The 12,026-nt window shown below is 42.1% G+C and overlaps 1 protein-coding gene across 3 annotated transcripts in view; it reads right to left on the reverse strand.

Moving 5' to 3' along the window:
• pald1a (phosphatase domain containing paladin 1a) overlaps positions 1-12,026 on the reverse strand; it is an 89,128-nt gene that overhangs the window by 42,023 nt on the left and 35,079 nt on the right. For all 3 annotated transcript variants that reach the window (XM_034707708.1, XM_034707709.1, XM_034707707.1), the window contains exon 18: positions 10,193-10,333. In XM_034707708.1, coding sequence (XP_034563599.1) covers positions 10,193-10,333 — 141 coding nt within the window. The remainder of the gene's footprint in view (positions 1-10,192; positions 10,334-12,026) is intronic.

Here is a 12,026-nt window from a genome sequence, read left to right on the forward strand (position 1 = left end):
TCAACTTTACACCTACACAATATTTTATATTGGCAAGACTATTCTTCGAACTAGAATGACAGACAGAAATGAAAACAATACAACTTATCTGTCTGAATACAATCCAGAGTTGTAGGCGGCCAAACAGAAGTCTGGAACAATGCTACACCTCCACAATTCATTTCAAACATTGCTTTTTTTTTTTTAAAGAAAGGTTACAAGGTCACAAAGTACTTAAAAAATATTAATAAAAACAAAAACATGCATTTGCAAGTGTGTTCCTAAGAGTTGGAACCACAAGTTCAAAGCAAGCGGCAACCTCCGGTCTCAAACTATGAAGCCCATGCGGAAGTGTTATAAACTGCAATTCATCGAGAATCCGCTTGAGGCTGGCTGCAGAAACACCGGAAACCACATACACACCAATTCAAAAAAGACGATCTTTGCAGCATTAATAAACATGTTTACAGCCTGGTTCAAAAAACAGCTTGGCCCTACGTATCTAATTTCTCTATCGGCACACACTGTACGGGGGTGAATATTTTTCTAACGTGAGGGTTCAGAAGATATTAAGATTACGAGTTTTTGCCCACATAAGGACATGACTGACTTGACCCGGTCGGGAACACATAGCTGTTGGCTAGGAGACTCAAACCCCGCCCCTTTACGTCACACTCTGCCTGGTTGAGTTCTGCATTTTCAATATCGATTGGCTTCAAAACAGCACTCAGGAACAGATGGGTGACGTCATGGATACTACGTCCATATTTTATACAGTCTATGGTTCAAAGGCACGATCACCTTTTCTTTCAGTCGACACAGGACGCAGTAAGTAGACCCTGATCAGAAGACCTGAGGATCTACTCAGCAGGTCAGGGACATACACATGTGCTTGATCATGGATGGCTTTATGTCAACACAAGGATCTTTAATTAAAGGTGTTCTGGATTTGATTGTCATCCAATGTAAGGAGATCGAGGGTTGCCCTGCTAATAAAAAATATGCAGCAGATGACTTGAGGAAATGTTTTGATGTTATAATAGTTAAATTCCCATAGAGCTGCTATCTGCAGCTCCATTTGGACTATATTTAATGTTTTTATCTACATGTGGGGGATCTTTGAGTGCACCGGCACAACAATGAGTCATAGAAGAGAGAGAACGAATGAGTCTGTTTCCGTTCAGTCAGTCTGGGATATGTTTCATACACACAGTTTAATGATGCAGGCTTTCTGCGTCGGCGTTCGAAATGCCAGCTCACCAATCAAATTTGTATCATTACTTCAAAAGAATGACAGAGCAACACAAGGTGGCTTCTCTCTGAACTCTGTGATCTGCTCCTGTGAGAAACAGAAAAGAAAAAAACAACACTTGATAAGGTCGATCAGTGTTCTTGCTGACTGTGTGAGCTGCTGGCACTTTGGGAGTAATTACGACGTCGTTAACACAGGATTCATCTGTTGCTCAACTGTCCTCACGTATGAGAAATGGCTTCCCCACTGGGGCGTTGTGAAAGTGCAATTCCTCGGGCAATGCAACCCAGGCACGACTTCTGCATATCCCAAATGGTTGGCATTTAAGTAACTTCACTATTGGGGTTGTATTCCCGTAGGTATTTGGAGCTAGAGCTAGTGTGAAAGCTCTGACAAAAAAAGGTGGACCTCTTCCTGGTGAAATGATTTGGGGCTTAGCAGGATCTGTCAGATACCACGACCACAGCTACTGGGGGCATGTTTTAACACTCATGCATGGTTTTGAGGGTAGTTATTCCTGGTCTGTGGGCTGTGGAGCAATGACAGGTTTAGTGTGTCGGGGCAGGAAATGTGCAGCCCCCTCTGTGCAGTGCTAGGTGAGCTCCGTCCTGGGGCCAGTGGTTAGGAGGGGGGGAGGGGTCTAGGGGCAGGTCAGGGCAAAGGGCAGGCCAGGGCAGTTTAGTTATTCTGGGTAAAAAGACTGCAGGAAATGTGATGATTTTTCGAGTGGTCAGCAAGTAGAGCAATGTATATTAGAGAAAATGATGGGTGCCTTGCAGGGGAAATAAATCAACAACATGATGAAGACAAGAGAGGCGCTTTGTCAGCAAATGCAGCATCACAAATGCAAATGAACACCAAATTAACATGTTAGATCGAGGGATGTGCCAATTGAGATTTGGGGTGATACCAATTGCAAAAAATGATCCTTTGAGAGAGCACTATTTCAATCGTACTTACGTAATTAGCAAACAACTCTCAATCTAGTCTTCCTTCACATACAGTATGTCTTTTTTTTTGAACAACTGCTTCTACAGCCTCTTCAGCTTTATAATAAAAACTCAGTAATAGACATTTTTCAGTCCTGAGTCCTAAGTGCTTCAGTGCAAAGCCCAACAGAAACCTTCTTTTTGAAAGGATACACTTGGTTTCTTACCATTACACTTAACTCAAATAATTGAAAGAGCAGTAAAATAAAATAGAAGGTACAAGAGTTAAAAGAAGTGAAACACCAATAAACTAATATAAACCTAGAGATCTCTCCCCCGTGAAAATATAATATGGATTATGCCATTGCCAGACGCTACAAAGAAAAATAACACGGCTCAGCTTCTACTATCAAATATACTGGTATTGAAAGAGTGAGACCTAACACTAGAGGGGGCAATGTGGTTAACCAACTTTAAAGAAGAGAGACTTTTTGGACTCATAAACTGCAGACAATTGAACCAGATGGACTTAATGAAACACAGGATCTGAGCTGTCTTTTTGGGACACTTGTTTTTTTGTTTTTTTTTTGGGACACTTGTTTTATTATTGGCATCTAAGCTACAGCTTAGAAGAAAACATATGGCTTCCATTTCAGGCCTACAATAATAATTGTTAATGACTTGTTTATAATAACTAGAAATGATGCAGCTGACTAGTAAGGAGAACAACATAGGATGTTGAACCCAGCCCTCCAGAACCCAACGCTCGGGAAGCCTCCTCCAATGTTGCCAGCCATGCTACAAAATCATTGTCATAGTCTAAATTAGTTTAAAATGACATATCATGAAATATGGCCACATGTTTCAGACCCCACATCTGTAACAATACTACCTCTGTCGATTGTTTAGTCTAATAAACACAAACATGTGGATGATAAACTAGACTTTGAGAACAAACTCTCACAAGACAGAGTTTCATTTTCTTAAGGACAGAGACAAACTATTCTCTCTTCCTCAAAAGTAAAATTTGTCTTCATATGCAATACATCAAACTGCAGTGTAACACACTTGTGTTCCTGCTTGCGACAGCACTTACTGCAGACTCTGTCTCTCTCTTCCACAAGTCTTATGCAAAGCTAACATTTTAGATTAAAGCTGGGATTGGTAGTCACGGATAACTAGCATGAATTTGAATGTAGCATTTGCTCAGGACTCTGTCTAACCCCGCCTTCTCTCCTCCAGGAGCTCCTGCAAAACGACGCCCCCGCTCACATGCACGAGCGCCGCTGATTCGCGACCATATGATCGTGACTGATTCAAAACCGGTCCTCAGCACATGGTTTGTGTTTTGCACAACATCAACTCATGTCTCACTCAGCAGTAAGAAAACACCAAAACATTATCATAGTGAAAGTTAAAAACACAAACAAACTTGAAATGTACGCGCAGGAGGCAGCAGAACAGCAGGACGGGATTTGATTGGTTTCATATTTTGGCTACCAAAGGCAAGGATTGGTTGGTGTTTTCCCAGGTTTACTCCGGCTGTAGATAGCGGCTGTTATGGTTCTATTTAAAAGAACACATTATGTATTGATTGCCATCGGGACATAAAGATAATTTCAACCAATATAACAAAAAGTGTATCTAAATCTGACTACCAACCCCAGCTTTAATGCTAAACATTTAACATCACGCTCATCATTACATAGTTGAGATTTGAAGTCCAAGAAAGTAATGGAAGTTCCACAGTAAACAAGATAATATTAGTATAACAGGCGCAGGGGTTAATATATCTGTGAATTGAATCAACAACGTCTGTTACACAGCATATTTAAAGTTTGCTAACAGTAGCTGGCATTACTTATCCAAAGCAAATATTCAAATTGAAGCTAACGCTGTGGCTGTACATGTATTTTTATATATTGCAGCAATGCATGTTGTTGTTTTGTTTTTTTTACATTGTGAGTCATGGTAATGAGAGGCTAATCTTAACAAGGATAATAATTAATTAGCTTCCGCCTGTTAACACTGGGTTACAACTCAATTGAAAACTCCTCCATATAATGAAATGAGTCATTGCAGGTTAACGGCTAATTGCTTTTGTGAGCAGAGCCAACAACAAGATGGTTCATTAAAAGCTGGCTGCCCTCAGGCATATTTTTGCGAGGTTAAGGTAGACTGAGGTAATATTTTAATACGGTGGGAAAAAAGAAAGCCAATGGGATGCCATTTTTGTTTTTGTAAAAGACTGTTGATTGATTCAAATGAATGGTCATTTTGCTGTGCTTTAAAATGTTTTTTATTCTGTACTGAGACGTTAATATCAGCGAGGGTACACTACATTATGACGTCAGAAATAATCCAGATGCAGAGTCAGAAACAGCATGTATGTAGGAGTTCTGATTGTAGAGAGTCATTGATGTTGAAAACCAGCTGTTGGGTGTGAACAGCAGGAGGCCAACATCAAACAGAAGCTTTGTAGTTCTTTAACTTTGAACTCAAAAGTTTTGACTACTGAGTAGTTACTATGATTATACTTTTGGGTGTTTGAATCATTCACCATGTAAACCATGTTCCATCAAAAGCAGTGCAACAGGTGGTTTCACTGATTAGCTCTTCTCTGATTTAAAGTATGCTAATCAGTGAAATCACATGCTGCTGCATATGGCTTCCAAGAAACTGAGCATACACCAGACATGTGATGATAATCATATGTTCGTGTGATTTTTGCAGCCGAAAGAGTGAGAAACCTGTCATTTCAATTCTCTTGTTGACTCTGATATTAAAGGACTGACTACTGATGACGGTGATGACAGGATTAGATGCTGTTAGATGGCTGCTGAATCACCTCTAACTTTGATTCCGATATGTCATGCCATTGAAAAAACAGAGCACAATAACAGATGTGTTAAGAGCATCGTTTAAAGCTGGACACAGTGGAAACGCACTAAAAACAAACAAGCTCCTGAATAGAAAGCGACTCAGCTGTAACAGCTGCTTGTAACCCCCTTCACATGCTCGCTAAACCCCTCCAGGAAGTCCCTAGAGGGGGACTGCAACACATACAAACATACCACTGCATCACAACTCCCTACTTTATGCAGCTACAGTACATTGAGTCGATGTTGTCCAAGTCCGAATAGCCCAGCTGCATGCACCTGCTCAGATGCCATTTAGTCAAAATAAATCATTTGGTAGACGGCCGCAGTAAATACAGCTATTGGCATTGGCATATGAGACGCTGGAAATTCTGAATAAAAACAACAACCTCTGGCCCCTGCGTTCACCCCCGCTCGCTCTGTGCTGGATTCTAAATAACAGCCTCTTTTCATGAGCTGTGAGGCCACGCACACTCTGAGCAAGGAGAAGAGCCTGTCTATGGTTCAGGTGGGCTCATTTTCCTGCCAATATTTCCTTTGGCTGTCACCTACTCCATCGTGTAATTGGCCCACTTATGTCAAGTGGTCATCCTAATTGAGGAGAAAACTTTGAACACAAAGACCCTCAGGCCAAAAGAGTAGAATTAAATGAGTGGAGATAAAATGGCTACACGGGGGGAAATGTGGCTTGTTACCTTCAAATCGCAATCTCCTCTTCCTCTCTCTTTCTCTCTCATATCTCAACTTTCCTTTTAGGTACAATTTATCAGGCTGTCAGAGCTCTGGTGGTCTATTCAATCTCTATAAGCACTTTGGGCCCATTTCTGCTTCCGCTTCTTCTTCTGCTCTTCAGACATCCACTACCTTTCCTCAAGCAAACCTGCTCACTGCATTCTCCTCTTTCAGAAAATATTTTTCCACTGCCCCGTCCAGACCATGAGGGCCTTTCTTTGGACACACACACACACACACACACACACACACACACACACACACACACACACACACACACACACACACACACACACACACACACACACACACACACACACACACACACACACACACACACACACACACACACAGCTCATTCAGTCTTTCTCTTCGCTTTTGACTTCTCTGACCACCTGGTTGACAAAGCTTGACGCAAGACTTGTTGCTAAAACACATGGCCAAGTACAACGATAAGAAGTGTGGGGGCTGACAGACAAAATATCTCAATTCCCGCCATTTTGCTCCTTTCATGAACATTTTCTATGGTAAGAAGGTTTTTTTCTTATGGGATACGTCCTTCTAAAGTCTGTATTTTCAGCCCTCTCCTCCTATAAATTCCTAATGTCCAAGAGTTTCTCTCTGTGGATGTATTCTGTTTATGATGAGACACAAACACACCAAACTGAAGGTAAACATCATCGTGTAGAGCGTCTGAGGTGGTTATTTATCTCAAAGTGGTATCCACTGGAAAGAAAACTCATCCCTGAAAAGGAGAGGAGAAAATAACCTCTCCACTGCGATGGCACTGATATTACAGGGTGCATCTGCAGTGCTTACTCACGCCTGGTTGGCAGCAGGGACTTACAGGCCCTTCAACGAGAACCCATCCCTGCCCCTCAAAAAACCCACCACCCAAACCCTCCCCCCTTTCCCGGGCCCCTCTGAGAGCTGGCGGAGGGTTCGGGTCCCAGTGTAAATATATTTTTTCTCTATCAAAGACACATTTTCCAACCACTGTCAAAGAGGAGGAGGGGGCTTTAAGTGGGGGAGGCCTAGCAGAAAAGAGAGGGGGAGAGAGAGAGAGAGAGAGAGAGAGAGAGAGAGAGAGAGACAGAGAGAGAGAGAGAGAGAGTGGGGGTGAAGTTTTCCCCCCTCTCTCTCGTCTGCCGCTGCCTGCCGGGTTCTAACATCTGGCACTGTTTATCACCTGGCCTGCTGGTTCAGGCAGGAAAATAGAGGCTTAAGAGGAACACAGTGCCAACCTGAGGACCGCCATAGCAAGCTTATTAGACCATTTAGTCTATTTATTTAATGTGGGTCCTTTTAAGCTGGTTTTGGCCTCCAACCTTATCAACAACTATAATGTACTTGAGATCTGGAAAAATCAAGATTAGAAGAAGCCCGATGTGGCGCAAAAGGAAACTATTAAGTCGAGCTGTTTTCATTAAGTTGTAAAGGAAAATAAATAAGTTGCAATTTCCATGAAGCGCAAACAGTCTGAGGGATAATTAATGTTGTTCGCCTTTATTTTCTTTAGCAAGTTTAGCAAACTTGTGAGTTAATTCAAAACTTGTGAGATCAACAGACCTCTCACATTTCTTTCCCTGTCTGACATATTTTAGCAGCTTTGCCAAATACAGTGACCCTAGAAGTTAAAGCTCCTGTAGGGAACTTTCTTTGTTGTGTCATTTTTGGCGCCCCCGCTGTGGACAAAGTGATACCTCAAATTGCTGATTTTGCTCAGTATGTAAGTAATGTTTGGAATGATCCAAAACAGACTCCCTTAGTGCAGCTACAGGCATTACATAATAGCAGTATAACACTAAGATTGATATGCAATGTTGTCGCTGATGGTCTCCTAATAGGAACTTTAAAAGGTACCTCTTGGCTTTCAACAAATATATTTGAGTATCTGTGAGGTCTATCAAGCATGTTAGGGTCTCAAACCGTTGACTGTATATTGAATGGACACCACGCCTCCATCTCCTCCCAATGTGAGTAGTGAAGTCAAAATACTGCCATGATTGTGCGATCTGGCCAGCTAGTCAGATTAGATCAGTACAGTCCACGGCAGAACAGATTCTTGTGTTGATTTGAAGCAGACCCTCCCAGTTATGGAAAATTCATTGACTCTTCTGATAGTTTTTGTTACATTTTCTTTTGCTCTTTCTCCTCTACTCTCATTTTTTGTGATACATTGGCCTGGCTCTACAAAAACTCCATGGAGTTCAATTTTGTTTATAATTAGGGATGCACCGATCCGATCCTGGTATCGGATATCGACTGGATCGGACTCAATAAGCTAGGTCGGATATCGGTGACAAAGGGAGGATATATAGTGCCGATCCATATGGCAGATCTATTCATCTCAGTTCTATGCTTTACTGTGTTTAAAACAGCGTCTCCTACGTCATCAGCGTTGGCTGGTCTGTGCATTTTTGCCCAGTGGTGCATGATTGAGGATAACTATAGGGACTCTGCAGTTTAGGTGCATGTCACGCTTCTTTTGCTAACAACTCTGCCGGAAACTTGCAATATGTGCAGCGGTAATGTTTCGACGGATGGTAGTCGCACTGAAAAATATAATGAAAGCCCAAGGAGGAAGGTAAGCTGTGGCCTGCTCCAAAGAAAGAAGAAACCTTCTATTAATGGATTCAAAGTGTGAAAAAACGGACAGGTTATTGGATTTAATTGTTACGACAAAGTCAGAAAAGCCTGAAGTTGCCAAAACATGATTCTATCCTCACATTAAGGAATAGAGATTGTCAAATCAATACAGGGATTGGATCGGCTAGTATCGGTATCGGCAGATACCAAAGCCCAGGTATCGATATCGATATCGGGACCTAAAAAGTGGGATCTGTGCATCCCTATTTATACTGTTGGAATTATGCCCATAACAGTGAAAATGAGAGTCACGTTTCAACCAAAGAAATCCCTCTGAACTCCAGAACAGGGCAAGTGAGGGCCTTTTACTTCACAAAACACTCATTATGAATATGTAAAATATAAAAAACAAACATTTGTAAACACGCTTTTACAATTAGCTTATTAATTTGAGAGAAAAGCTGATAGTGAGCCTTTTTCAGGAGCCTGGCATCAGAAAGTGACAGATGCAGAGGGAGAGAGGGAGAGGGAGAGAGAGAGGGAGAGGGGAGAGAGAGAGAGCGAAAGAAAGAGAGAGAGAGAGAGAGAGAGAGAGAGAGAGAGAGAGAGAGAGAGAGAGAGAGAGAGAGAGAGAGAGAGAGAGAGAGAGAGAGAGAGAGAGAGAGAGAGAGAGAGAGAATATAGGCAAAAAGACAAGGTTCACAGGACAATGAGGCCCATTGATAGAGTGGAGACAGGACCGGGTGCCTCCAGCACGCTGAGAACGGCTGACGGTGCACAGAGGCACAATGATTACAGTCTGCATTACAAATGGCTAAAACAGAGCCGTGGTCCATCAGGAGAGACCTTGTCTAGATTGGCCTTTAATACCCAAATATAAACTAACCTTATTCTCTTTATGCTAACACAGAATGTCTGAATATCTAGGGGGAGTTGATGCTGCTTTTCATCTTTGCTTTCCCTTCAAAGATGTACAATTTGACCCTACCTTGTCTGTTTCTTCTTTCCTACATTTATTTTGTGCCATTAAAAAACAAGGCACACACAAAAAGGAAATCTAATAAATCCAGCTATTCAAAGGGCTTGAAATTGATTGTGATTTAATCATGCAGAACACAAAGCAGCTGTCACTGATATGACTGATAGGAAATGCTATTCAATACCTCATGGAAAACAGCCACAATACAACTGGACAAAAGTGTGTCCTTGTGTTATTCATGCCAGGCAGACATGCTAAATGAAACCTCTACAGGTCGAGCCTGAAAATCTCACAAGTAATTATCTATTTTCCCCGACTCTCATGTTTTCTCCATTCACACCCAAAGGAGTGTGAGAAATGAGAAATGTGGCATCTCAATCATTTCTCACACTCATTCATGTCTCAGAGGTCCAAGACGTGGCTGTGAACCATGTGAATAAGTTATTGACGCCATCTATAGGACCCTTGTGTAATTGCATCTAGTCCCTGCATGAAGAAGGCAGATTCATGAGTAAGCAGGAATTGTTCTGAATGGATTTCTCATGAGAAACATGAGTAAGGGTTTTACTGAACAGGTCAGTAGATAGCATTAGATAACTGCTGACCCTACTTTTCACAGTCAGTATGAAAAATCTTGTTTAAACCTTCAAAAAAAGGCAGGAGAATAGGGCTGCAACTGATCTAGTGCCCACAAAGATGGATACAAACTTGGTTTCAAACTTTCTAATGCCCATCTTCATCTTTTTCATCACTCCTACCGGCTGAACTTGAGCTATACGCAATCTCTTGTTGCTATTCCATGTCATGTGTCTAGCAGACCAAGTAATGGCCACTACTGGGAGCTGTTCTGTACCTGTCTGTATGTGCAGATGATGATCTCCCTCAGGTGGTAATGCATAGGGGTCATGGTCTCGCTGACAGAATCCAGGGCCATGTCCACCTCCCTCTTCATCCTGTGGCCGTCTGGGAGCAGGCGCACCAGCTGCATCACAACCTGCACAGCAGAGACAAGAAGTCATTATACAGCATGTTTCAAGTGAAGCTGTGACCAGACTGCAAAACAAACACTGATAACTCCAGTACATCTGCCTCCTGCCTGATGTGGACTTCTGTTCTGCTAATAAGCCAGGCGCCCATGCGGCATCTGTGGTAGCAGTAGAAGCAGCGGCAGCTGTGAAATTGGTTATTCTACAAATTAAGTTTGTCTAGACGTACATTTTTTTTTGCCTTTTTAACTACTCTCACCTTATTTCATCTTCTCTTGGCTCTTCAATTTCTTGTTTATATAATTTATCATACCCTCTTAAATCTATAATTCCAAATGCATGAATACATACACATACGAACACCTGGATTTAAATGAGCTGTTTTATCGATTCCTCCAATTTTGCCCCATGGTTACAAATGAAGGACATTCTGGGCTTGTCATACCGAATAAAACACGGCTGTAGTGTCAGTAATGTCATCCAGTGGTTTTTGAAGAGGTGTTACGAAGCCCAAAATTGGTGATCTCCATATTGGAAATGAAGACTCCAGCTAAGTTTCGACTAACCTCGAAAGACCTTGGAGATGGAACTGAAACCATAGCCTAGCCATCTGGCAGACAGCTATAAGGTGCATAATCACGCATAACTTTTGGCCTTTATTGAATCAAACTGACAAGCTGTAAAAATTCACCCCTGTATAGATGTAGTGTATAGAGAAAAGAGGTAAAGAGACCCAAACTCTTTTTTCCAATCTTTAAACATGTGTTATATTGCTCTACAATGGGCATTTTAATATGAGGCCTGATGGCGTTTGCTCAGCTTTTGGAGCTAGCCCCAAGTGGACATTTGAGGAATTGCATTCTTTTGGCACTCCCACATTGGCTTAATTTTTTCAACCCAGGTTGCAGCCAAGTGGCAACCACCAGTCTTAAAATATGAAGCCCATGCAGAAGTGCCAAAGTCTGCAGTTCATCGAGCATCCACTAAAGGCTGGCTGTAGACCCGAGCTCAACGAAGTTAGGTTGAGTTCAGCATTTCAAATATGGCACATGTGAACAATCAGCTTCAAAACAGGGCTTCAGAAACAGATGGGTGACGTCAAGGATACTACATCCATTTATTATACAGTCTATGGTGACAGCTTATACCCTTAAAATGACACATGCCTGCACATGTTTGTACCATAGACTGTATAAAATATGGACGTAGTATCCGTGACGTCACCCATCTGTTTCGGAAGCACTGTTTTGAGGCCAGTTGGTGGCGGCAGCCATATTGCTGCTGTCGAGCGATTGTGACGTAAAGAGGCGGGCTTTGAGCCTCCTAGCCAACAGCTACAGTGTTCCCGCCTGTCAGTCAAGTCAGCTGGGCCTCTCATTGGAAGACTTGTCTCAATAACTCTGAAAAGACCACGTTAGAAAAAAATTCAACCCCCTATACAGTGTGTGCCGATTGAGACATGAGCTATCCAGACTACACTCATCTTTTGTACCAGGCTGTAAACATGTTTATTTCTGATGTAAAGATCGTCTTTTTTGAATTGGTGTGTATGTGGTTTCTGGTGCTTCCAGAGCCAGCCTCAAGCGGATCTGAGCTGCAGTTTTTAGCACTTCTGCATGGGACTCATATTTTTAGACTGGAGGTTGCCACTTGGTTTGTATGTGTGTGGGGTATATTATACCATAAATAATGACAAAGTTC

The sequence above is a fragment of the Notolabrus celidotus genome, chromosome 18 (assembly GCF_009762535.1).
Source record: "Notolabrus celidotus isolate fNotCel1 chromosome 18, fNotCel1.pri, whole genome shotgun sequence".
Taxonomy (NCBI): domain Eukaryota; kingdom Metazoa; phylum Chordata; class Actinopteri; order Labriformes; family Labridae; genus Notolabrus; species Notolabrus celidotus.